Source organism: Mesoplodon densirostris, chromosome 17 (assembly GCF_025265405.1).
Source record: "Mesoplodon densirostris isolate mMesDen1 chromosome 17, mMesDen1 primary haplotype, whole genome shotgun sequence".
Lineage (NCBI taxonomy): Eukaryota > Metazoa > Chordata > Mammalia > Artiodactyla > Ziphiidae > Mesoplodon > Mesoplodon densirostris.
This window is the reverse complement of record NC_082677.1, coordinates 827,947-855,502: the sequence shown is the minus strand read 5'-3', so window position 1 is coordinate 855,502 and position 27,556 is coordinate 827,947. Positions and strand designations below refer to the sequence as shown.

General features: G+C 49.9%; 2 protein-coding genes and 1 non-coding gene across 4 annotated transcripts in view; 1 reads left to right on the top strand and 2 right to left on the bottom strand.

The window, feature by feature from the left end:
- The window catches only part of IFT88 (intraflagellar transport 88), a 74,798-nt gene extending 72,762 nt beyond the window's left edge, over positions 1-2,036 (bottom strand). For both annotated transcript variants that reach the window (XM_060079913.1, XM_060079914.1), the window contains exon 1: positions 1,919-2,036. The gene's annotated coding sequence lies outside the window, so the exon portion shown is untranslated. The remainder of the gene's footprint in view (positions 1-1,918) is intronic.
- Positions 2,037-13,364: 11,328 nt separating this feature from the next.
- The window catches only part of CRYL1 (crystallin lambda 1), a 72,132-nt gene continuing 57,940 nt past the window's right edge, over positions 13,365-27,556 (top strand). Inside the window, exons 1-2 of the mRNA XM_060079828.1 lie at positions 13,365-13,529; positions 20,952-21,059. Of these exons, the coding sequence (XP_059935811.1) occupies positions 13,480-13,529; positions 20,952-21,059 (158 nt within the window). The 5' untranslated portion in view covers positions 13,365-13,479. The remainder of the gene's footprint in view (positions 13,530-20,951; positions 21,060-27,556) is intronic.
- Positions 22,816-22,941, bottom strand: LOC132477834 (small nucleolar RNA SNORD22). The gene has a single exon (XR_009530338.1). It is a non-coding gene; the product is annotated as a small nucleolar RNA SNORD22 (small nucleolar RNA).

Here is a 27,556-nt window from a genome sequence, read left to right as displayed (position 1 = left end):
TGGTCATTCCTTGGCAGTCCAGTGGTTAGGACTCCATGCTCTCACTGCAGAGGGTCCTGGTTTGATTCCTTGGTCAGGGAATTAAGATGCCATGAGCCGTGTGGAGCAGCCTGAAAAATAAAGACTAGAGATAAGCACTGGTGAGGATGTTGAGAAAACGGAACCCTGAGGAATTCTCTGGCGGTCCAGCGGTTAGGACTCAGTGCTTGGCAGAGCCAAAAAAGAAAAAAGAATCCCTTATATGTTCCTGATACTAGACCTTATCAGATAAATGACTAGCAACTATTTTCTCCCATTCTGTGCACTCTTCCCACCTCTTGACAGTGTCCTTTTCATTTTGATGATGCACACATATATTTTCCTTTGGTTGGTTGTGCTTTGGGTCTTACAGCTAAAAAACCACTGCCTCGGGCTTCCCTGGTGGCGCAGTGGTTGAGAGTCTGCCTGCCGATGTGGGGGACGCGGGTTCGTGCCGCAGTCCGGGAGGATCCCACGTGCCGCGGAGCGGCTGGGCCCCGTGAGCCATGGCCGCTGAGCCTGCGCGTCCGGAGCCTGTGCTCCGCAGCGGGAGGGGCCGCAGCGGTGAGAGGCCCGCGTACCGCAAAAAAAAAACAAAAAACAAAAAAAAAACACTGCCTAATCCAAGGTCAAGAAGATTTACACCTGTTTTCTTCTAAGAGTTTTATGGCTTTAGCTCTTAGATTTAGGTGTTTTGAGTTAAGTTCTCATTACTTTATGGAGATGAAAATTCACCATGAGAGCAAATGTCAATCATATAGAAATGTTCATTCCAAAATAACCCCCCCAAATATTGTCAGTGGTAGAAGACATACAAAATATTTTAACTTAAAAGCTTTAGGTCAGGTAATGGGACACCAGTGGTTCTCAGAGATCAGCGTGTGTCAGAAACCCAACGGCTGGGACTTCCCTGGCGGTCCAGTGGTTGGGACTCCACGCTTCCACTGCAGGGTACCTGGGTTCCATCCCTGGTCCAGGAAATAGGATCCCACGTGCCATGCCGAGCGGCCAAAACAACAACAAACAAATCTATGCTAAACTGATAGGCAAAGTAATTTTGAAAAAACGGAAGAAACCCAAGGGCTTGTTAAAATCAGACTGCCACTCCCCCATACCGGTTTCGGATTCACCAAGTCTCAGGTGGGAGTCGCCATCACCCCCCTCCACCCCTTGGAATGTGGATTTCTAACAAGTTCCCAAGCGTTGCTCCTGCTGCTGCTCCGGGGACCACACTGTGAGGACCACTGTGCTCAACAGGAACCACCTAATTACAAGTCCCATTTAAGTCAATTTAGCTTACACGTCTCTCAGAACAACAAGCAACTTTTACAACTGAAGGTCCTTTCTGCTGGGCTGTCCCCAAACCAAAAAAGTTCAGATCTGAGAGAGACTCGGGCTGACCGACGCGGAGGGTAGGGTGCGGTGGGGAAAGGTGAAGCACCCAGAGAACAGCTAAGGCGGCGGAGGTCCGCCACGGACCGGGTTTCCCGGGTTCTGTTGCCAAGGCAGCTCCCGGGCTAGCGCCGTCTGGACTGAGCGCGGGAAGCGCCCCCCACCCCGCTTCCCCGGGGCCCCGCCCCCGTCCCCACCGGCGGCCTCCCGCCCCCCCGGGGGCCGCACCGGACAGCCCGGCCGCCCAGTGGAGCGGACTGACTCCGGCCCAGGAATGCCCACCTCCGCGAGACGGGGCCCGAGCTCCTGCCTCCCTCACCCGCCGAGCCTTCCCGGGGATTTCCGAGCTTCCAGTCACGAACGCTGGGTCAGGGGCTCGAGGGCCGCGCGCGGGCTGCGGGCGGGGCCGCACGGGCCGGCGGCGGGGGAGGGGCAGAGCCCCCGCGCCCCCTCCCACGGCCCACCCAGAGGGCGGCGGGCACCCGCGCCGCCCCGGGCCCTCTCCTACCTCGCGGCGACGGGAGCAGGGAGACCGCGAGGGCTGCGGGTTTGGCGCGGCCTTTCCGGGACTCGGCTGAGAGCTGCGCGGCCGGGACGTTGCCACGCGCGGATCCAAGGAAGCCGCTCCCACAGTGCTCCGCGAGGGGGCGGGGCGGGGCGGGGCGGGGGCGGGGCGAGCCCTGTGGGCGGGGCCGAGCCTGGAGGGTGGGGGGGCCTGAGCGGAGAGGGGCGGGGCCGCCCCGGGGAGGGAGCTAGAGCCGAGGGGCCCCGCGGAGGCGGTCCTGGCGTGCGGTGCGTGGGACAGGAACTGGGGGGAAGCCAACGTCTCCTAGATCCTGATGAAATCATCCGGAAGGCAGATCACTGGCGGGTGGTGCTGGTTGCTGTGAATAGCTCCGGTGGCCGCCGCACTAGCCTGTGAGCCCTGGAAGCGCGTCCGGGCAGCGCTGGCTGTCTGGACCCCCCCACCGCGGTTCCCCCCGGTCCCGGCTAGAGCCCAGGCCACCCGCGTGGCCCCGCACACCTCGTGGTCCTGTCCTGCCCTGTGCTCCTGCCCTGAACACGTCGAGGGCGGCCCGAGACGCGCCAAAGCTGGCACCCAGCCTGAGTGACGCTCAGCAAGAGAACGAGGAATGAAGTTCTTAACCGGTTCACATCATTAAAGTTTGTCTTAAATTTTCAAGATAAATTGGCGGGGAGGTGTCTAAAGACACCAGTGTAATTAGTGAGTTTTAAACTTTAAGTACATGTTGAGAGACAATTCTCCATGAGTCTCTCGCTTCTGTTCTGGACCATTGTGATGGTTAATGTAATTGTCAGCTGGACAATGGTACCCAGTTTTTTTTCCAAACACCAGTCATGTTGTTGGTGTGAAGGTGTTTTTCAGATGTGACAGCAGTTAAATCAGCAGACTTTGAGCAAAGCGGATGACTCTCCATAATGTGGGTGGGCCTCACCCAATCAGTTGAAGGGCTTAAGAATGAAAAGACTGAGGTCCCCAAGGAAGAGGGAATTCTGCCTCAGACGCGTTCTGACTCAGCTGCAACATCAGCTCTGCCCTGGGTCTTTGGCTACTCCCACAGCTGCCTGAGCTGGTTCCTTAAAGTCATTTCCCTCCCACTGTGTCGACTAATACGTATTCTCTAATACTCATACGACTAATACGAGTATTTTTTGACGATGTTTGTATAGGGAACAGCTTTGGAAGACTGAGATGTTGTCTCCCTCCAGTGTAAAAGGCGGGTTATGCCCTCTCTGAGCACCGTGCTGGCCTGCAGTTCATCATAAAAAACTGACGTTTCCAAAGTTTAGGGTCCCTCAGCTGTGACACAACCTCACTGTGCATGCAGCAGCCGCCTGCGCTGCCCCTGTGGGACTGGGGAGGTGAGCGGGCAGAGGGAGTGTGAAGCTCAGGCTGCTTGCTGGGCTGTGACAATAAGGTCCTCTGTCTCTGACCAGGTGTTTCTGCCAGCTGTCAGGACACCCTGTTAGCTTGTCGGCTTGGAGATCTGGTAAAGTCTTACACAGCTCTTGAGAGTATCTAGCTACCCAGCCTGGCTCAAAGTAGCTGTTCACTACATGTTTGGTGAATTAATTCCTGAACACTGTAGAGCCCTTCAAATCACTACACTTCGATATATGGCAACCATTTTCATTATCTGTTTAGATCTCCAGGCTATAAATTTGCAGCTCCCTCGATTTTTAAAAAAATATTTATTTATTTATTTATTTATTTATTTAGGCTGTTAGTTGGAGCATGCAGGATCTTTTTTTAAAAAATTATTTATTTATTTTTGGCTGCGTTGGGTAGTTGCTGCATGCAGTCTTTCTTTAGTTGCAGCAAGCGGGGGCTACTCTTCATTGGGGTGCACAGGCTTCTCATTGCAGTGGCTTCTCTTGTTGCAGGGCACGGGCTCTAGGCACGTGGGCTTCAGTAGTTGTGGCACACGGGCTTAGTTGCTCCACGGCATGTGGGATCTTCCCGGACCAGGGCTCAAACCCATGTCTCCTGCATTGGCAGGCGGATTCTTAACCACTGCGCCACCAGGGAAGCCCGCTACTAATTTTAAAATATATTTATTTATTTACTTGGCTGCGTCGGGTCATAGTTGTGGCGTGCGGGATCTTCCTTGCGGCACGCGGGATCTTTAGTTGCAGCAAGGCACACTCCTAATGCAGGGGGGCCCGGGTTCGAGACCTGGTCAGGGAACTAGATCCCGCACGCCACAACTAAGAGCTCATATGCTGCAACTAAAGATCCTACATGCCGTAACTGAAGCTACCATTTATTAAGCACATGCCTACATCGGCAGACAAAATGTTAAGGTCACATAGATCATATTACTAAAGTATAAGCTCCAGAGAGAACAGAGATTCTTGTTTCCATCACTTCCAACCTGGAGGGCTAGGCAGCAGACAGTCACTGCATTTTGTGCTGTTTTTCTGGGCAGAAGAGGTGAAAGCTTTTCACAGGGCCTAATAAATTACTTATTAGATAAGCCAAGTGTTGCCAAGCTAGGGTGGGAATCCAGTGGTGGTAACACCTGTGGTGTACTTGAGTAAACTTTGACGAATAAACAGTAACTATAAAACTATGTTATGAGCTCTGATAGTGGTAGATCCACAAGACCTCACGTACACCAGGTGTTAGGGACCGAATCGTGGCCCCCAGATTCAAATGTGGAAGCCCTGACCCCCAGGACCTCAGACTGTGACAGTATTTGGAGACGGGGCCTTTAAAGAGGGACTAAGTTAAAAGCAGGCCTCGCGGGTGCCCTTGCCCCCTGGGTTCCTTCACTTCCGGGCTCTTCTCACCGCCTCCTCTGCACTCTTCCATCTTCTCTCTTGATGTCACTCAGTCTATTTTCCACACTGCAGCCAAAGTGGTCACCCTTCAGTGAAGATCTGACCACCTTGTTCTGTGCTCAGGACCTTTTGGTGCCCTCTCTCCCCACTGGCCTTGACCTCTGGACAAAGTCTAAAGTCCATGTTGTGCCTTACAAGGCTCTTCAGGGGTCAGGACACAGGATTCTTTGTTGCAGCCAAGAAAAATCAATTCTTGCTAACTGAAGCAGAAAAGGAATTTTTTGGAATGTTATTGGGTAACTCAGAATTGTCAGAGAGCTTGAGGAACAAAGTTTGGAAAAGCAACAGCAGCTCAGGCAGGCAAGACCCAGCCAAAGTCGTCTCACGGGAGCGAGCTGCCGAAGTCATGACCAACCCTCCCCGTTTGCTCAGGCAAACCAGGACCAGTTGGTCGCCCTGCTTAGCCTGCTGCGGTGGCCCTGCCATCTCAGTACCTTGAGGCCTTCTTGCCGGTGGACGCGCTGTCACACAGCTGTGCTCTGGCACGCACCACTTTACCACTCGACCCTGGTTCCATCATAGCCACTGTGAACCGTTTCTAAGCACCGTGCCCTTTGTCTGCCTTCTTCCTGGGTCTGAGCCCCAGATGGGAATGCCAGCTTGCTGTGTGTGGGTCAAAGGCCGTGTTCTGGCTTCCAGGGAGCTCAGACGGAGGGTATCTGCTCCCCGAAGCTTCCTCCCACCCATTTTGGGATCCTCCTACAATACAAAGGGTGTCAGATGCTGGGCAGCCAACAATGTCCACGGACAAATGTCCATAACCACCCCTCCCCTTGCCCTCCTCGCCGGCACGTCGTGCCCCGGCCATACTCGCTTTCAAGTCTCTCTCACCTCCAGGCCTTCACGGCACACTATTCTCTTTTCCTAAAATGATCTTTCCTACTGTCCTCTTAGCCTGGCCACCTCTCTCCAGAAGCCCTTCCCTAGTCACTGAGTACTAGTTTGCTAGGGCAGCCATAACAAAGTACCACATACTAGGTGGCTTTTTTTTTTTTTTTCGTGTACGCGGGCCTCTCACTGCTGCGGCCTCTCCCGTGGCGGAGCACAGGCTCCGGACGCGCAGGCTCAGCGGCCATGGCTCACGGGCCCAGCCGCTCCGCGGCATGTGGGATCTTCCCGGACCGGGGCACGAACCCGTGTCCCCTGCATCGGCAGGCGGACTCTCAACCACTGCGCCACCAGGGAAGCCCTCAATTTAAATCAACTATAAATTTAGTTCCTTAGTCTCATTAGCTGCGTTCCACAGGTGTGTGTCGGAGACCCATGTGCAGAACTTTTCCATCATCACACAAGGGTCTACGGGCAGTGCTGGGAGGATGCAGAGAACATTAAACTCACTTGACTGCACCTGAAAACAGTTGGAATAAACTATAGTTGTTTGTAAGCGCCAAAGCATGATCTAAAGAATCATTAGTGATCTGATAGTATTTTTTAAAATATGTGTGAGATAAATTCTTCTAAATATCTATAATAATTCAATACAGAATGTTGAGAAATGAATTACTGTTTTTATTTTTTGTTTTTTTGGCCATGCCGACTGTCTTGCAGGATCTTAGTTCCCCAGCCAGGGATTGAAGTGCCCCCTGCAGTGGAAGTGCCGAGTTCTAACCACTGGACCGCCAGGGAATTTCCAAGAAATGAATTATTGCTGTATTTACATGTGCTCTTCAAAATTCTCCGTATGAAGAACTAGATATCACTTCACTGAAACACTGTTAGTCGACACATTCATTCGGTTCGTGTTTGAGTGGGTTTGTTTAATGCCGGGGGCGCATGGGGGTGGTTTGGGAAGATGTCAGGTTTTGTCTTTTTGAGGTGGCTTGTACATAACATGGTTGAACTGCGTCAAAAGGCAAGAAAAATCTCTCTTTTTTATTGCAAATGTGTCTCTATCCAGCAATGACTTTGAAAGGGAGATCTAAGTACTTTCTCTACAACCCCAGAAAAGAAAGTCAAGGTCCCTCAGGGTGACGGTCCTACCTGTCCTGCTTGCTTAACTGAGACCCCCTGCTGGCTGACTGAGCCCCTTACCTTCTGTCTTGGTTTCTCACCCTGAGCCTCCTGCCACCCCCAGAATCCTGAGCCCAGGCAGAGATGAAATCCTTGAGTGACATCTTCTTTGAGTGAATTCAGAAATCATCTGGAGGGAATTCCCTGGTAGTCTAGTGGTTAGGGCTTTATGCTCTCACTGCTGAGGGCCCGGGTTCAATCCCTGGCTGAGGAACTAAGATCCCACAAGGGGCTGCGCGTGTGGCCAAAAAAAAAAAAAAAAGAGAAATCATCTGGACAGAAGCCATAGTGATTATAATGGTTATGAAATGCTGAGTTTCTGACAAGGAGCTACAATCTATCTGGACACAGTTACATTCAAGCACATGGATTCCCTAGACGATATTATACTCATCACAGCCTCTGTCACATATGGTTGTACAGGTTGTGCACTGCAGAAGGGGGCTACATCTAAGGCGGGGTTATTCACATAATAGGTTTCATAGATTTGCTGCTTATAATAATAATAAAAACAATTTTCCAGAAGATGGCAGTAAAGTATCTTGTTCTAAAACATCAGTATAGTATGACAATTTTCTGGGGGTGGGAATATAGTGTCTTAAGGAAAAAATGCCTTTTTCTTACTTACAGAAAGGTGTGAAATGGCTTATCACTTGCTCTAGGTCCTGTAGAAAATCATCCCTCTATTACTGGTGAAAATGAACAAATGAAGTTTAATAGGTAGAGAAAAGGAAAAAGAATTATCAGGGATATATTTCAAAATTCTAGCTTCCAAAATGCCGACTCTTTGTTAAAATAATAATATCAATGTATTATATGTGTTATATAGTATGAATAATATAGTGTAATTTAAGCTTTCCTAGACCTCATGGGACCGTGGATATAAATGTGCTTTATGAAAATAGAGAGGAACCCTTTAGTTTTGAGGTACATGTTTCTGTCTCCTCAAAAGTCTCCCCCCTAAAATACAAACTGTCTTCAGTCTTTGGTTCCCCCCCAAAAATACACATTTTTATAGCAGTTACAAGGCTGTCCCTGAGACCCAAATTCTCGAACACTAAGCATTACCATGTATGCACAGATCCTTTCTTAACTCAAAAACATAAATACTATGGCCTTTATTCTCTTAAACCTTTATATACTTACTTCTTAAGAAATATTTTAGGGGGAGGGATAAATCAGGACCTTGGGATGAACACACACACACGACTATATATAAGATAGATAACCAACAAGGACCTACTGTATAGCACAGGGAACTGTACTCAGTATTCTGTAGATAACCTAGATGAGATAAGAATCTAAAAAAGAATGAATATATGTATATGTATATGTATAATCACTTTGCTGAACACCTGAAACTAACACAACATTGTAAATCAACTATACTCCAATGAAACGAAAATATTTTTAAAATATTTCAATAATCCAGGTCTTAACCATAAATTGGGGTCACTGAAGAGCGGAGCATTTGACCAGATACCCCAAGTGGGTCTTCTCGGTGCTAACGACCCTCTAGGCTGAGTGCTAGGCCCACCGATGTTGTCCCATTGGTATCTGAACGCTTTCTTGCCTCTGGGCACCCAAGCCAACCTGGTACCCTTCCTGCACCAAACACACATCAACAGTTTCTCCATGGAGTCCTGGTTCCTTTTAGTGAACATGGCATTACAGACCAAGATTTGGGCATCGGGGGTTCAGATCAGATTTGAGACACTGGGTATTGTTAGGCCTGGGCTTTTTCAGCGAGCAGAGCTGGAAAATACCTTTTTTTTTTTTAAAGGTGTGAGTTCTTACTGATATTTTCAATTCAATTCTGACATCACAGCATTCCTCTTTAAACTCTTATTTTCTTTTATGGTGAAATCTTCCTGCTAAACGAAATCAACATATTTATTTGATTTGTCTAGAATACAAAAAAAAAAGTTAAGAATAGCAATATGAGGGCCTCCCTGGTGGCGCAAGTGGTTGAGAGTCCGCCTGCCGATGCAGGGGATACGGGTTCGTGCCCCAGTCTGGGAGGATCCCATATGCCGCGGAGCGGCTGGGCCCGTGAGCCATGGCCGCTGAGCCTGCGCGTCCGGAGCCTGCGCGTCCGGAGCCTGTGCTCCGCAACGGGGGAGGCCACAACAGTGAGAGGCCCGTGTACCGAAAAAAAAAAAAGAATAGCAATATGATATTGGTGTGAAAAATAAAACGACAAAATGAAGTTCAAGATTTTCTTGATGGCCAGTAGGCGCATGAAAAGATGCTCAACATCACTAATTATTAGAGAAATGCAAATCAAAACTACAGTGAGGGCCTCCCTGGTGGCGCCAGTGGTTAAGAGTCCGCCTGCTGATGCAGGGGATACGGGTTCGTGCCCCGGTCTGGGAGGATCCCATATGCCGCGGAGCGGCTGGGCCCGTGAGCCATGGCCGCTGGGCCTGCGCATCCGGAGCCTGTGCTCCGCAACGGGAGAGGCCACAACAGTGAGAGGCCCACATACCGCAAAAAGAAAAAAAAAAAAAAAAAACTACAGTGAGGTACCTCACACCAGGCAGAATGGCCATCATTAAAAAGTCTACAAATAGGGCTTCCCTGGTGGCGTAGTGGTTAAGAATCCACCTGCCAATGCAGGGGACATGGGTTCAAGCCCTGGTCCGGGAAGATCCCACGTGCTGCAGAGCAACTAAGCCCCTGCGCCACAACTACTGAGCCCCTGCACCTAGAGCCTGCGTGCAGCAATGAAGACCCAATGCAGCCAAAAAGAAATAATAAATAAATAAATGATAATTTAAAAAAGAGGGCTTCCCTGGTGGCACAGTGGTTGAGAGTCCACCTGCCAATGCAGGGGACATGGGTTCGTGTCCCGGTCCGGGAGGATCCCACATGCCGTGGAGCGGCTGGGCCCGTGAGCCATGGCCGCTGAGCCTGCACGTCCGGAGCCTGTGCTCCGCAACGGGAGAGGCCACAACAGTGAGAGGCCTGCGTACCACAAAAAAAAAAAAAAAAAAGAAATAAAGAAACTGCCATTGCGGTGGTTTCATCTTAGAAATGAGTGGAAATACACAAGGAATTCAGCCTCTGAAACATGTCCCAAATTTACCTTAGCCATCATCTGGCCCATTTTCAGTGGCTGAATACTTGGTTATACGTGCAAGGTTTGTAATAAGGAAACTTTGGCTGTGCAAACCCATTCCAATGAATAATACTCGATTTCTAATTATGTTAGAATCTACATGTTTTCTGGGCTGGATGCAGTTTTAAGTTCATCAGGTTAACAGCTTCCTCTTCTGATCCACGGACCTTCCTCTCATACTTGAGTCTCAGGCTACCCAAGTTGAATTTTCAAAGATAAATTAGAATCTCAGGAGACTTCCCTGGCAGTCCGGTGGTTAAGATTCCCCACCTCCATTGCAGGGGGCACGGGTTCGACCCCTAGTCGGGGAACTAAGATCCCTCATGCTGCGTGGCATGGCCAAAAAAAGAGAAAAAAGAAAAGAATCTCAGAAATCTATAACCAAGGTGTATCAAGATCAATTTCAATTAAGCTAATTAAAAGAAAAGAGGGAAAAACATGTCAGAGATTACACATTTAAACTATCACCAGGAAGTTCATATGAAAACCTCTTTACAGATTCATATGGATTTCAGACTACCTGGGTTCCAATAGAATTGATTGATAAACACCAGCTGTCAACATTTATACAAGTCAAAATTCCAGTCTGAAACACAGAAGCCACCCTAGAAATTTCAGCAGAGTGTCTGTCTATCTATCTATCTCACTCAACAGAGAATTTAATATGGAGAATTTGTTCTGTCATTCTTGGACTGAAAAGCACACAGAACGCCAGGAGGGCCGCTACTCCTGGGACTCAGGGATGCAGGAAGATTTGGGGACTAGCAGAGGAGGGGCCCGGGGGGGAGTGGAGCCTCTGAGGGGTGTGAGAGGCTGTGCCTGGGAGGTCACAAAGCTGGAGGAGGAACCAGCGGAGGTCACCCGGGCAATTGTTAGGGCGACATTAGGAGGAAGAGAAAGCCGACTTCCCCTGTGTTTTCTCTCCAGCCCCCTGCTGGTGGGCTGTCACAGGAAGCCAGCTTCAGCGTCACACAACAGAATATGTATAGGAGGGTGGATGTGGAGCAGAGACAGCAGGTTAATAATAACTGGCACAGTCTAAACACCCTTCTAAACATGCTTGACCTTTTACGTCACAACAGTGAAGGTCATGCTTTCTCCTAAGAAGATGCAGTTCTCTCTCCCACAGAGAGGCCCTAACCCTCTCGCCCCGAAGGGAAGAAAGAGCAAGAGCTGAGAGTCATGGCCCCCATCTCTGGGCAGCACTCTTGGTGTCCATGTCTAATCTGTTTAAGTCTCACCTGAGGATTTTGTGACCTAATGACCAAGTTATAACGTTACACACTACCAACAGCCCTTACATAAAGTAATAAGGGAAAAGGAGGAGGGAGGCAAAAGAAATTAGGTAACACACACACACACACAGATGAAAATAAGAAAAAATGAATGGCTGCAACACGCACCACCTCTGTTACTGGTCAGAAGAACATACTATTTATGACTTCTTTTTCCAACTACATGTTGCAAGTGTACCCTCATCCAGCATCTCAGCTGATCAAGGTTTTGTGTGGTGTTTTTTTCCCTAGGTGGGAGAGGGGTGTGGTGAACCAAACATTTATTCTCGAAGGATATAAATCATCCAAAATCCTACTCCCCCCAAATCAACTTTATTGAGGTATATATGTATAACTTACATATAATATCATACACTCATTTAAGTGTATATTTCAATGAGTTTTGAAAATTTATACACCTGTGTAACAATCACCATAATCAAGATACAGAATACTTCTATCGATGCAAAATTTCCCTCATGCCCCTCCTGAGGCATCATCCCCTGCGCTCCCAGGCCCAGACAGCCACTCATCTCCTGTCCTTACACAGTAGATTAGTCTTTTCTCAAGTCACATGTAACTTGAATCACAGGTCTGAGTTTCCTGCTATCTGGAAGTAGAGTGTTCCTATGAGTTTTTTCATAAGCCGAAATGGGTAAATCAAAGGAGCAGTTACCTTAGGACACGTCTTGCTAAGGGGAGCACAAAATAAATGGAGATGAAGCACAGATGCTCACAGACACAGTTCAGAGCTCTGGCATCTGATGCTGGGATGCTGAGTGGAGTCTCCGGGGCCGCCCTTGCTGCCTGGGCCGTGCGCTTCCCCTGTACCGGCTCGCTGAAAAACAAAGGCTGAGCACTGTTTTCCATTTTTGCCTTTTTTCACGACTCCCGTAACTGCCACTAGTCTAGGGACCAGCACCTTCTTAGCAAAGAGCTAGCTAGCACTAAAGAGCAGCGAACAGCCCAGCGGCTGCCACCCCGGCAGCGCGCCCTACAGGGTGCGCACTCTGCGCGCGTCTTGACCTGCGTGCTTCCTGTGTGGCTACGGACACCGCTCAGATCTGGGCTGGGGGAGCCTTGCAGTCTGGTACCCTCAGCACCAGGTGCACCTGAGGCTCTCCCAACTACGTGCCACTGTAGCATTTGTGCAGGAAAGAGGTGTGCCTCTGAAAGACTTCATTGCCGACTTGGGAACGTTATCAGTCTTCATAATTTCAGCCAGTCTGATGGGCGAAAAGCGACATCTTTGTTGTGTCACTATTCATTCTCTTCCCTAAAGTGAGTTGAGTGCCTTTTCAAATGTTTATTGATAACTTGTGAAATTGCTCTGGCTCTGACATTCCTCTTTTTGCTCCTGACCGGGGAAGACAGAGGAAGGGCTCCGTGCGTCACCCGAGTCTCGTCTCAGTGTCACGCGTTTCCGCTCGACAGCTGCCTAATCGTCTTGACCTGGATGACTGGTGTGCCCCCGTTTGTGCTGTGCGGACAGTGTTGTCACGGGACATGTGATGCCCTTTCCTCCGGTCTGTTTCCAAAAAGAGCCAGGGGTGGCGCGGTGACGTTTCCTTCTCGCCGCGAGCAGAAACCATCTAGGCCTCTGGTAGGAGGAAACACAGCCCGGCTGCGGCGGGCTCCACGGCCTTCCAGTCTGCTGGACGCCCCTCCCCCCGCCCCCCAGCTTTTCTGCCTGCTGTCCCAAGGCTCCTGGGCCTTGGCCTCATCTGCGGAGAAAGGGGGTCTTCCCAGAGACAACTACCAGTGTAAACTCAGCACTAACCGTCCTCAGCTTAAGGCCTTGAGCTGGTGTGGACGGAAGTGGTGCTAATGTCTTCACACGGGAAGGGGATTCTAGTGGTAATTTTGCGGGGTCCTTCAGCGGTCACGCCTTGTCCTGGTCTGGAGGTGTCCCCTCCCCGTGCACCGACTTTAGGGGCGCCGTTGGGATATGGCCAAAACAAAGTGAGTTACTGGAGTCCGAAGTGGCTGATCTGCCACCGGGCGTCCAGTCCACGTGGTCATCCCGGCAGCTCCTCCCGTGCGCGCCCCGGGGCGAGGGGAGGTGGATGCTCCGCGCGTCCGCGATGGGCGAGGCGGCCCCCCTCACCCGACGCTGTGCTAAGCGCCCCGCCTGCCGGGCCCGGAGCCCTGCGCGCCCGCGGGGAGTGTAGAGGTGGAGGCTCCGCCTGCGCCCCACCCACGGGCCAGGCTCCCGGGCCCTGTCGCGGCTCTGGGGCGGGCGGAGCCAGTGCCCGGGTGGCGCGCGCTGCAGCTGTGGGCTTGGGCACCGCGCGGGCCATGGCGTCCCCAGCGTCCTCGGCGCCCGGCGGGGTGGCAGTAGTCGGCAGGTAGGGCTCGAGCTCGCACGGCCGGGAGGGTGGCGGCGGGGCGCGGGCGCTGTCGCCCGCTGTGGTGGCCCCGGCGCCTTCCCCGGGACCCGGCCGGCCCGGGCGCGGGCGGGGGCGCACTGCGGGGCGCGGCTCCGTTTCGCTCCCGCCGCGGCCCGGCTGCGGCGCGGTGCGGGCGGAGTTCGGTGAGGCGGCCCCAGCGGGGACAGTGGAGCTTGGCGCTGCGAGTGGACGCAGAGCTGTCGGGCCGCGGGTCCGCACAAGGGTGTTCTCTCGCGTTCCAGCCCCAGGGATGGGCGCTGGGAGGCGTGGAGGGGCCCTGGTCTGGGTCGGCCGGAGGGGCCGGCGGGGGGGTGGGTCTCGCGCGCTCCGGCCCGAGGCTGTCCCCCGGCGAACCCGCTTGGGCGCGGGGGGCGCGGTCCGCGCGATCCGAATCCGCCCCTCCTGCGTGGCGAGGGCGCCCGATCCCGAGGGCATCCGGGTTCGCCGGGAGTTGTGTGTCAGGTTAGCAGCTTAAGTTACATCCACGGTTTTCTGGTTTGTGCTCCATCCCTCTTGTAAAACAACTGCTGTTTTCATTTTTTAAAACAGGCGTCTGTGTGCACCTTTCCGTTGGTAAGCTAGCATAGCAGTCTTCCCACTTGTCGGTAGTTGCAGTGGGTCGTTAGACGCACCTACTGGGTAGCTCAGTGTCCGGTTACAACGCCGAGGTGCTGGCCTGCCTGACCCCCGTCACAGCCCCGTCCTGAGAACAAGTCCCTGTCCGGGTGTCTCCTTAGAGCCCTCCGAGGATGGAGACAGGATGCTTTGTGTCAGCTTCCTCTACATGGAGAAGTGGAGTTACCTGTGCCTCTGTCCTTTCCAGGCACGTGGGCGTGTGGCTGCCTCCTGAAGGGATATAAAATATAGAAAAAAGTGTACTTTGTCCCGGGCGTGGTGACTATGCTTGCCTTGCACCTTTTGTCCAAGGTCAAGTGTGTATCAACCACGGCCTGGGACTGGTGTCTTGTCGGCACCCAACAATGTTGAGTGGAGTCTGGAGTTGACTGTACAGGTGACCCTTGGACCACTCGCCGGTCAGCGGCGCCCACCGTCCATTCCCACCAGAAAAGTCAGTTTAATTGACAGTCGGCTCCTCTTTGGCTGTACCCAGCCCCAGATCCTGCTTCCCGTACGGTTTACCATGTAAGAAAGCCTGCGTGTAAGTGGCCCCGCGGTGTCCAGACCCTGTCGTTCCGGGGTCAACTGCGCCCTTCTCCAGCTCTGGTTCTTGCAGGAAGGAGCTACAAAGGAGAGTCAGTTTACTTCTGATTCCTTGAGGGAGGCTGACTAAAGAATTAGACAAGGGCTGGCGAACTTCATTCACCACACGAATTAGGAGACGCTCCTGTCTCCCCTGCACTTTTTTTTTCTTGGCTGCGTTGGGTCTTTGTTGCTGCGCGCAGGCTTTCTCCAGTTGCGGCGAGCAGAGTCTACTCTTCGTTGCGGTGCGCAGGCTTCTCACTGCGGTGGCTTCTCTTGCTGCGGAGCTCGGGCTCTAGGTACACGGGCTCAGTAGTTGTGGCTCGCGGGCTCTAGAGCGCAGGCCCAGTAGTTGTGGCGCATGAGCTTCATTGCTCCATGGCATGTGGGATCATCCCAGGCCAGGGCTCAAACCCGTGTCCCCTGCATTGGCAGGCGGATTCCTAACCACTGCGCCACCAGGGAAGTCCCTCCCCCACACCTTTAGCACCTCCGAAAGCAGCCATCTCTGCTTCTGCGGTAGCCCTGCTTTCCTTCCCTCTTCCTCCCTCCTCCCTGTCCCCTCCTCTCCCCTCTGGTCCCTTTCTCTCTCTCATCTCCCCTCCTGTACCCTTTCTCTCTCTCTCTCTCTCTCTCTCTCTCTCTCTCTCTCTCTCTCTCAACCCCATAGGTCATTCCAAGGGGCATCCATTCAAAAGATGGGCCTGGGAAGTGTGAATTAATTGGCTAAAACCTGGTTGAGTTTCATTCTTGGATTTCAACAGACCAAAATATACATATTTCAAAGTTTTGGGAACATACTGGGCCACTGTTTTTCCATTTTTTCTTAATAATTACCAGACTCCCTCATAAAAGTGCACACTAGGAATACAACCCCTATTTAGTTCTTTTCCATTGATCTTTTCGTAAAGGCCACTCTTCCTCAGGGCACTTAGCTTTCCTGAGAGCATGCAGGGTGAGCCCCTTCAGAGCAGTGGGCCTGAGAGAGTAAGAGTGTGTTTTTGAAGAATTAAGAAAGGAGAGAAAACCCCTTGGGTCCAAGGGCTGTGCGAACATTAAAGGGGGAAAATCTGGAAACGGCAGCTTTACAAAATGGCAGTAGGGATGGGTCTCCCGAAGCCATCCTAGCGGTGTTGCCAGGCTGTTGTATCTGGTAGCCCTCAGCTCGCCTTAGAGACCTCGGTGTTTCTGAGGCGAAATGTGACTTCAGAGCTCCGACGTACCCTGCCTTGTGTTCACTGAGGTTTTAGGCCTTGAGCTTTGAAGGTGGGATCTGTCTAGGGAGGCCAGCGTGGTCTGTGTTCCTGGTGTGACCAGCCAAGGTCCTTGGACCCTTTAATCAGCAGAAATTGATAAGGTGCCAGAGGAGAAACTCAGGCAAGGCTTTACTGGGACTCGTGCTGAGGGGGTGTGGGGTGCTGGTGACCTTTTTCCTTACATAGGGCGAGGGTGTGGGCGGATGCACGGGTCCGCCAGAGGGGCGGCTCAAGTGGTCTGCCCTCCCCCCTGGTGGTGCTGTGTGCAGCGATCATGCACGGGACCTTGCTTTTGCCCCTAGCACCTCAGCTGAGGCCATTGGGTCTTTGGTCTTTTTGTATCTTGTTCATAATTTGTCCCCACTGCTCATGCACACAGTTATTTTTAGGTCCCTATAGTGTCTTTGTATCTGTAGCTCGAGGAGAGGTGTGTACGCAGGTGTAAGCACTGCGGCAAAGGGTCCCGGGTCCCGGGTCCCGGGTCCCAGCCTGTCTCACTGGGGCCCCATGTGCCCTCTTGCTGTCCCCTTTTCCTGGGCACACTCCTTTAGGACTGAGCTCAGGGACCAAGTCTTCCAGGGAAAGTTCTGCTTCTGGGACCCTCCCCTTAGGGTAGAAACTGTCATCACCAGTTGTATGTCCCTCATGCCTGGTCCTAGTAGACAGATGTTTGAGCTACTGTAACACAGATGTGTAGTGGGAAGGCTTGCTAGGATGTTGTCTTATATCAGGCTATGCATCCCCTGAACTTGTTTTCATTTATTTTATTCCAGAATTTTACTTTGAGGTGACTACGTACATTCTTTATAAGAAAATTTGTGAGGCATACATTTTTTCCTGCTACTTCTGCATTAAAGCACAAGACACACAGACATATACACAGACGCGCAGAGCAAACCCTAGGACGCTGCAGCTGCCTGTCGTCAGCTCAACACTAAACATGCTTTTCCTAGAAATAATTAATAGCTCTTATTGGCAAATATTCCATAGCCAACTGAGATCAAGACTGTTTTACTTCAACTTTTGCCCAGTAAATAAGTAACTGTAGAATGGAAAAGTACTTTAAAAAGTATCTAGAGTAGACTTATTCAAAGCTAAGTGCCATTAACGATAAAATTAGAATTGAACCAATTTTGTTACCTCACTTTTCTCCCTGGCTGCTTTGCTGCCGTATAACAGAATAAGTTCATCTGCAGCAGCCTTTGAGATACCAATTCAGATCTATGAATTTAGAAGCTTTAAGGCGCGGTCCCCAACCTTTTTGGCACCAGGGACTGATTCCACGGACCAGGGGCGCACGGGAATGGTTCAGGCGGTAACGGGGCTGATGGGGGTCGGCAGATGAAGCTTCCCTCGCTCACCCGCCACACACATCCTGCTGTGTGGCCTGGTTCCTAAGAGGCCAAGGACCAGTACTGGTCAGCGGCCCGGGGGTTGGGGACCCCTGCTTTAAGGCATTAGTCATAACGGTAAGGACCCATTCTATCCCCAGGCTTGTAGGGGTTCAGGAAAAGTTAGCAAGATGTCCCTGGCTCTAAGGCCAGGAAGCTAATTGTATTGGGGCCCAAAGTAGGGGAGTGCTGGGGACCAGAAGGCCGTGGGAAGGTGGTGAGCCGGATCACGTTCGTCCTGGGCTGTGAGCCTGATTCTGCGCCTCTCTCTGGGGTCTGGCTGTGACTCCCTGCTGCACCTGCCCACTTGTGTCCGCCCTCCTGCCCCCGCCTGCCCACCGCTGTGTCCCCAGCGTTATCATCTTTCAGCCCCAGTACCTGATGCTGACGTACAGTTTCCATAGTTTAGGCCCAGCTTTAAGGAGATGCGGACTCAGTCCTCTTCAAGCACAGGGCGCTCGTGTCCACTTTGTGACGTCATCAGTGACTGACGGTTGGGGGAGGGGTCCGCCAGGCGCGGGCTTTCTGCTCTTGGTCCCTCCTCTAGAGGAATATAGGCCATACGGACCTTGAAACCCACGACAATAAAAATAAACTGACTTTGCCTTTAATGCCTGTTGTATGGAATACAACTCATCTCTCCCCAACTTTTTATTATGAAAATTCTCAAACACAGAGGAGTTGAAATACAGAAAAAAGAATACCCACATACCCACCTCTGTATCCAACAATGGTTAAAAAATTTGCTCGATTTGCCTTTTCTGTATATGATTTATTTAACCGATTCTAAATATTAGAAGGTTAGTTTTTACTTTTTTGCTAGTACAAATTCTACCATGAGTAACTATGTTTGTGCATTGCTTATATTAACCTAAGATAAATTCTGGAAGTAAAAGCCCTGGGAGCTGGTGAGGGGGCGTCCCCATCACCTCACCAGCACTGGGCATGATCAGCCTCTGCCATCTGATCGGGATTTTCTCTGCTATCGTTGAACTAAGGCAGTAAAGTATGTTTTCCAGTTAATTTGTTCACGTACTTTATTCAGGTTCCCCCCTTTTGTTTGGCATGTTCATCTTTTACTTTTGAGTTTGTAGAACTTTTTGTGTATTTCTCTATTATAAGTATTATTTCCTTTTGGACATTTGTCTTATGTAGATTTTTTTTTAGCCATAAACAAAGTTACGAAGGTCAGTTAGTTTACGTGGCAGCCAGTATTCAAACAGGAGCATCATGGCGGCCTAGAGCGTTGTGAAGCATCTTTGATGGGAAGGTTGGAAGCAGTAGCGTGAGGTCTGTCTCCCAGTGCATTTGTGGACCACGAGGAACCACAGCCTCTGGGAGATTGACATGTGACTGACTTCTGTGTGAGCCCAGCCTGGGAGCATAGTTGGGGATGAACTAGGTGTCCCAGTGCCAACCTAAATACAAGGATAAGTGATTGAATTATAGTTCTAGACATCGTTTAAGTTGCTGCTGCCCTGAGACCAATACTGCAAGCCACAAATGCAAGCCACGTGCGTCATTAAATTTTCTAGTAGTTACATTAAGAAAGTAAAAAGAAACAGGTGAAATTAATTGTAGTATATTTTATTTAACGTAATATTTCCAAAGTGTTATTGTTTCAATGAATAATTGATATAAAGATTATTGATGAAATAGTTTACATCCTTTTTTTGGGCCGTCTTCAAAATCCCGTATGTTTTTACACTTGCAGTGCATCCCGCTTCAGACCAGCCAGTTGTTGGTGGGTCAACTGGGGTGACCAACATGAATGGTACTGGCCTTTACCTGTGCCTTGCAGCTTGGAGAGAGAGAGAGAGAGAGAGAGAGAGAGAGAGAGAGAGAGAGAGAGAGAGAGAGTGTGTGTGTGTGTGTGTGTGTGTGAAGAGGCCGAGGATGTCTTCATGCAGGACTATCTCGTTCAGACTCTGGCTTGTGCTCTGCAGGGTTTCTTTTTTCCTCCTATGCTCTAGAACAGCTCTGCAAAGATGGAAATGTTCTGTTCACCCCTGCTGTCCAAGGTGGTGGCCACGATCACACGTGCCATCGAGTACTTTGAAATGGGTCTCTACTGTTGATGGACTGAATTTTCAAATTCAATTCTTGTTAATTTAAATAGTCGCATGTGGCTGGGGTCCACCTTATTGGACAGTGCGGGTCTAGGGTGCTGAGGGTTTAACCGAAAATTTGTATGTACATGTAAATTTACATTGTTTCATAGTGCGGAAGAATCTGGAGTACAACCTGCTGTGTAATGCTGCTCCCTGCTCCAAAGTTGAGTAGAGATGGTTTTCGTTGTTTGCACTCGGCATTTGGGACCAGTGGCTTCATGGAGACACCTTGAAACCAGACAGTGGCCCCTCTCCAGGCTGCCTGGTTGGATTAGGGGCTGAGCGCCTGGGACCGTGGAAGGATTTTGGTCAAGAGGAGGCCTGCTATGCTCCTTCCCTCAACCTCTCTGAGGCTGGGAATGTTTCTGAACCTGAACTGTAGATTAGCTGAGTTGGGGGGAGGCGGGCTGGGGGCCGGAATGGGGAGAGTCCTCCTTGGAGCCCGTCTCCGGGCGGCTGCTCAGGCCCCCCTTCCCCGGAGCTGCTCACACACTCACCATGGTGAAGCCTGTGGGCTGTGTGTTCCATCTACTGGGAAACTAATGATGCGCTTTGCTACCGTTTCCCCGAACGCTGGGGAGACAGAGGCTCGGGGTCAGAGACAGAGGGCTTCACTGATCACAGCAGGCCGACAGCCGAGCACCCGCTTTGCACTGGCTCCCCTTTCCCCCCAAGTCCCACGGGGCGACGTCAGGGGGTCCAGGTGGATCCCTGCAGATTCAGTGAGGATGTTTCAGGGGAGGGGTACTGAGCCCGCTTCCTTCATTGGAGATGATATTAGAAACCAAGGTTTGGGCGCTATGCATTCATTTCTTTTCTTTAAATTAAAAAATATATTTATTTATTTGGCTGCACCGGCTCTTAGTGGCGGCATGGGGGATCTTAAGTTTCAGCATGCGGACTTCTTGCGGCCTGCATGTGGGATCTAGTTCCCTGACCAGGAATCGAACCCGGGCCTCCTATATCGGGAGCACGGAGCCTTACCCACTGGACCACCAGGGAAGTCCCGAGATGTGAACAGTTTTTATGTTGCCTCAAGTGCTGGTGGTGGTGGCAGAAATTATTTATTGGAGGAGAAGGAAAATGCTGTCTCTGTTCTTCAGATGCAGTTACTTGGCTGACGGTGGTCAGTTGGTGGACCCCAGGGGGGCCTTTCCCCTGGACTCCCTGCCCCCTCCCTGCTGGGGTTTTGGTCTCTGCCATGCTCCCCGCGGGGTCTGGACGGGCACTGGAGTGAGGACTCAGGAGCTCTTGCACAGAAGCAACAGTTTAAGTAGATACCGCTGTTAGAATGTGTAGTTTTAAGATATCAAAGATTTTAGGAATAGGATGCCGTGGAATTTGAAACTTTCCTCCTGGGCCGGGAATGGAAATGCTCCGTTTTCAAGCTAACGGGTGGCCTCTCAATTTCTCTCCCTGCAGTGGCCTCATCGGGCGAAGCTGGGCAATGCTGTTCGCCAGCGCAGGCTTCAAGGTGAAACTGTACGACATTGAGCAGCGGCAGGTAACATACGCCCTGGACAGCATCAGGTGAGTCCACTGCACCTGTGGAGGAATCCAGCAGCCCGTGGCCACAGGTGGTCTTGTTTTCCGTGTCCTGAAGGCTGTAAGTCCTGTGATTTCACTCTCCTTGGCTGTCGCAGCCTTGGAGCGGGTGAAGGCCAGGCTGATGGAGAATGGGATTCACACCAATGCAGGGGCTCAGATTATGAGGACAGGACTTAGGGCGGTGAAGACGTGTGAGGAGAGTGGAGGAACTGAGTGTAGACCCTCAGCTTCCAGCCCGCGTGAGTCAGGGAACCGCTCTCCTGTGTCACACGCCCTGGAGCTGTGTGGACTCTGCGCATCAGTAACAGAGGTCCTGAGGTTCGTTCTGACCTGTTGCTCTGACATGGCAGGACCAGAATTAACTGTGATAAGTATTGTTTAAGGCATGAGAGTAGGTGGAGTTAGCAAAGGCTGAGCGCTAAGCCGGCAGAGGGTGGAGTTTTAGGGGCGATCCCAGGAAGAGGACGAATAGGAACCAAAAGGAAAAAGGCCAAAACAGGGAGTCCAGAGACAGAAGAACCAAACTAATTCATGCCCCGCCCTCCCCCAAGATACCATCACTAATCATGGTTCCCTCTGGGGCCTGGTTTGTTCGGTAGTTACTCTCCTCCTTTGGGGCATAGCCATGATCGTTAACTTGAATGTGCATTTTTGGGTAACAAAAGATGCTTTATCGTTGACTCTTTGAAAAGACTAATATATAGGGTATGATGTCAGGCTATAGGCATCAAGAAATTATATACCCTAGCCCAACTTTGTTGTGTAACAGGTAAGAACCTAAAACCCAGAGAAGTCAAGTTGCTTCTTACATAGAGTAACATATAGCCAGTGACAAGATGAAACATCAATCTGACAAGCATAAGCAAATAAAAGAAACAAAAACCAAAAAAGGAAACAACCACCGTAAAACTAAACACCCCCTAGTGCGTTGTTCTGTACTGTATGCAAGGAAGGGGAATTGGCATACCGACCTCTGTGTTCCAGGCACGTGCTATTAACCAGGGGAATTGGCATACGGACCTCTGTGTTCCAGGCACGTGCTATTAACCAGGGACACACAGATGAACAAGACAGAGCCAGTCCTTCCCCCCAGGGTGCTTACAGCCTAGTAATCTGACTGCATTAATTCTCATAGTGAACCCCATGGGGTGGATGTTACTGCCATATATTTTTTTTTAATAAATTTTATTTATTTATTTATTTATTTTTGGTTGCTTTGGTTTTCGTTGCTGTGCGCAACTTTCTCTAGTTGCGGCGAGCAGGGGCTACTCTTCGGTGCAGTGCGTGGGCTTCTCATTGTCGTGGCTTCTCTTGTTGTAGAGTACGGGCTGTAGGCACGTGGGCTTCAGTAGTTGTGGCTCTCGGCCTCTAGAGCACAGGCTCAGTTGTTGTGGCGCATGGGCTTAGCTGCTCCGTAGCACGTGGGATCTTCCCGGGCCAGGGCTCGAACCCGTGTCCCCTGTATTGGCAGGTGGATTCTTAACCACTGTGCCAGCAGGGAAGCCCTTTTTTTTAAAAGAAAAAAACCCGAAACTTTTATTTAGAAAGGCTGAAATGATTGTATGCTAACTTGAACCGGTAGGTTGTATAAGAAAATTCCATTTTTGATATCCTCCAAGAGTTGGATTCCATTATGTATGCTTTGTTCTTTCTTCAGACCTAAAAAAAAAAAAAAACAACAACTGATTTTTCAACCAGTAGTTTATTCCCTCCTTTGCCTTGTTTAGAAATTTTTATGATCCCTCAGACAGTTCCATCTGGAACAAGCTTTCCTCTTATCCCCCAGCCAGCCCCAGTGGGTTCACCTTTACAGGCTCTGGGACTAGGACAGGAGGTAAGACATGTGAATGTTTCTTCACTGGGAAGTTACTGCCGTATTTTATGAGAAAACTTAGGTCTGTGAATGGTCAGGAACCCACTCAAAGACATAGTAGGACACAGAGTCCAGCCGTGGTTTATCTGACATGCCAAGGACAGGCGTCTTCAGCATTTGTCTATACTGTTTGTTTTATAGAGATTCTGCAAGTATTACTTTCCATGTTAAATATATACAAAAGAACGGGTCACTTATACTAGTTTATGAAGACTAGAATAAAACAAACTTTCATGAACTTGAGGTCTAGAGTAGTATTATCAATACCCTGTGTCCACCTTTTGAATCTGACCTCCATCTTCCTTTATTTTGTATCTACCATTACCTTGCCTAAAAAAAAGTTGTATCATATATTTGTTTCCCTAAACAATATATGGTTTAGTTTTGCTTGTTTTTGTGCTTTATAAAAATATTTTTGTGAGATTCACCCATGTCATTGCTTATAGCTGTAGTACATCTATGTCCATTGCTATATAATATTCTACTGTGTGACTTCGGTGTTATTTATTTATATTTTATCCTGATGAACGTTATAGCTGTTTCTAGTTGGGCGGTAATGTAAACAATGCTGCATTATTATCCTTTCATATGTCTCCCCGTGCTTAAGTGCAAGAGTGTCCACAGGGTACATACCTAAGTGTGAGATTGCTGGGTCTGTTTTCCTTCTGGGATTCTGATTATATGTGTATCGAACCAACTCATTCTAACCTTCAGATCTTTTAAAGTCTCTTTCAACTTTCCATCTCCCTCTCTTTGCAGGACATTCTGGGTACAGTCTTTACATCTTTCGTCCAGTTTACTAATTCTAGTTTTAGCTGTGTCTAATCTGTTATTTAAACCATCCACTGAGTTTATTTTAGTAATTAAATTTCCATTTTAAAAGTTCTATTTGCTTCTTTTCCAAATATACCTGCTCATTTTTAATAGTTTCTCATTGCTTGCTGATTATTTGTGGTTCCATTTTTCAAACCTTTGAGCATTTAATACATCATTGCTTTATATTATATATCTGATAATTCCAGTACCTTGGGTTGTCTTAGATCAGGTTCCTCAGATTCAGAACCTGAGACAAAGATTCCTGGGCCAGTGATTTATTAAGAAAGTGCTTCTGGGAGAAACCAGTGAGGGACTGGGGTCGGGATAAGGAAGATAAAGGTAAGATTTGGGGAGGAGATCCAGCGTCAGCGAGTTTGCATTGGAGTCCTGGAGCATAAAATGCTCTGCAGAGTTTTCATCCCTGGAGGCTAGGGAGCTGCTTTCACACTCCTGCCTGGGTGTGACTCCCAGGCTTCTGGGTCCAGGGTGGTGCCCTGAGGGAGGGGGCAACGAAGAATTCACAGTCTGGGGGGATGGGCTGGTAAAGGGAATTCGGGGAGATCTGGGGGGATCCCCCGTGCCTCCACTGCAGAAACCATTGGGGAGTTTGAGGTAAAAACATTTCTTTCCTGACTTATTCCCACTTTCATTCATTCAAACACCCTGACTGAGCACCCCCTGTGTGCTGGGCACGGAGGCTGGAGGTTAAGTGGTAAACACAACAGACTAAGACCCCAAACCTCGAGGGGAGGGGAGCGGAGGGGGGCGGACAGTCCAAAAGGAGTCACTGGCATGCTTGGTGTCTCAGCATCAGCTCTGGCAAACCAGGCGACTGGCCAAATCCGGGCTGCGGTGTGTTTGGTGTATCCTGTGAGCTAGGATTGGATTTTACACTTTTAAGGATTATAAAATAAAAAAGGAGAAAAGTATGTAACAGAGACCTCCTGTGGCCACAAAGCCTGAAATATCCCTATGTGGCCCTTTACACAAGAATCGCTCGACCCACGTGTTTAATAGTTGAGATTCCGGTTTCCACTCCTGACGTGTGGGTTTTCCCAGACCAAGCAGTTCTCCGACCCCAGTTGCCCGTCCTACGACTCAGCTCAGTTCTGAGATGCCATCAGGCTCCACAGGTGAGGGACTCGGTCCCGCAAGCCCCTCAGTTCAGACGCCAGTTAAGCCCAGTTGTCACCTGTGCTCCCGCCCTGTGGATCAGAGGTTCCCACAACCCCCTCCTTGGGTTTGCTAACCGTGGCTAGAGCAGCTCACGGGCCCGGGAGACTAGCTGCTCACTAGATTTCTGGTTTTTTACCAACAGTGTTAGGGCTACAAATCAACAGCCAGATGAAGAGAGGCTCAGGGGCCACGTGGAGGGGCGCGGAGTTTTCCTGCCCTCTGGGTGCCCTCCCCCGAATCTCCACCTGTTCAATCTGGAGGCTCTCTGAACCCCGTCTTTGGGTTTTATGGAGCCTTTATCATTTAGGCACTGTTGATTAAATCCATTAAATCATTGCCCGCTGGTGACTGAACTCACTCTCCGCCCCCAGGTCAGGGGCAAGACTGTAATTACTGGGATGGTGCCACAGGCAACCAGCCCCTATCCTGAGGTGCTTTCAAAAGTCACCTCATTAACATAACAAAAGCCACCTTTGTTGCTCTCTTCACAGGAAATTCCAAGAGTTTTTAGGAGTTCAGTGCCAGCTCTGTGAAGATCGGCTACTTCTTTCTTATTGTAAGTCACGGTATCACAGTAGTAGTAGGTGCTCAGAAGGAAAATAAAGTTTGCGGTGGTTTCTCCCGGTAGGGGTGGGAAAATGTCCCCTTCTTCCCTTCTAGGTTCTTTGGCTGGCCTGATCATTAAATTGATATAAGGCAGATTAACAGGAGAAAACCAGATGTAATTCGTACATAGGGGAGCCCCCTAAAGCCATTAGGACTCACAAGGCTTAGCCGGGCAGCTGAGGCTTCTATAAGTCTTGCCTGGGCGGGACGTCAGGATACAGAGGAGGGAAGGCCTTTCCCAGGAAGGAGAGGAGACCTTGGGATAACAAAGGCTGCCCTATTGTGCAGGTGTTTCTCCGGTAAAACTGTCTCTTCTGACCCAGGCCCCTTTTCCGATGTAAATTTAGGCCGTTGAGGGGGAAGGCAAGAGCCTTTCCTGAATCGGCTGGGTTTTGATGGCTTTTATCTCAACACAATCCTTGTGCCCAGGTGGCGTATTTTGGGGTGAAAAATCCTGTTCCCCTTCGTTGCCTTGTGTGTTTGGTGACCTCTGAGCTCGAATGAGTTTGGCCCTAGTCTGTGGAAAGCCTGGGCCTGCACTGGACCTAGTGTAGTGTGCGGCAAACTCTCCACTGGGGGTTTTCTCAGTCATGCTCCTGGGTCGGGGGACCGAGTAGGGTCTGACTTTGTCTCCTTCACTCCTGACCCCGGGTCTCAGACACAGCCCCCTCGTGCACGTACCCTTAGGGCAACCCTGCCTTTTGCTGGTTTCAGTTCTTTTATTTTTTTAGTTGATAAATATTTTTTTAATGAAACAGCTCCTTTTTAATTCCTGCGTTTTCTCTTTTTATTTTATTTATTTATTTTTAAAATGTTTATTTATTTATTTGGTTGCACCGGGTCTTAGTTGTGGCAGGCGGGCTCCTGAGTTGCAGCTCCCGGGGTCCTTAGTTGCAGCTCGCCAGCTCCTTAGTTGTAGCATGCAAACTTAGTTGTGGCATGCATGTGGGATCTAATTCCCTGACCAGGGATCGAACCCAGGCCCCCTGCATTGGGAATGTGGAGTCTTATCCACTGCACCACCAGGGAAGTCCCTCTCTTTTTAAAACAGATCTTATTATTTAGAGCAGTTTTAGGTTCACAGCAAAACTGAGGCGAGGTATAGAGCTTTCCTGTGTTTGCCCCAGCCCCAAACACATGCACAGCGCCTCCACTGTCAGCATCCCTCACGGGATGGTACATTTGTTACAACTACAATGACACATCATCATCATCCAAAGACCATAGTTAATATCACAGTTCACTCTTAGTGTTGTATAGGAAGTCCCCTACATACGAGCCTTCAAGTTGCAAACATGTGTTCGCATGTCCAGTCACGTAAGTTAGTTCCCCTGTCTGGCATACACTGTCACGTGTGTGCATCCTCTACAAGTGGACAACCACTGTGCTTTTGTGTACCTTACTGTACAGTACTGTCTAGAGTACAGTAGTACAGTATCTTTATTTCAAGCCCAAGATGTCCGGAAGCAAGCGTAAAAGCAGCGGTATATATAGCTGATTGTGTTAGTTGGGTACCTAGGCTAACTTTGTTGGACTTAGGAACAAATTGGACTTATCAACGTGCTCTTGGAATGGAACTCGTTTGTATGTAAGGGACTTACTGTACATTCTGTGGGTTCAGACATATGGACATGTATCCACCATTATAGTATCATAAGGAAAAGTTATTGCCCTAAAAATTTCCTGTGTTATCAAATGAAACTTCATGTGCCTGATGCACAGTGAGGCCCAACAAAGCAAAATGTCAGAGTATGGAGCAGAGAAAGGTTTACTGCAGGGCCAAGCAAGGAGAACAGGTGGCTTGTGCTCAAAAGACCCAAACTCCCCAGTGGTTTTTAGGGAAAAGTCTTTAATAGGCAAAATTTGGGGTGAGTGCTTCAGGGTGTGTGACTTCCTTCTGATTGGTTGGTGGTGAGGTAAGAGGGCGGAGCTCCAGGAATCCTGTGCTCAGCCTGAAGTTACCACCCTCCACCTGGGTTCTGCAGAAGAGCTCAGACAGGTATTGCGA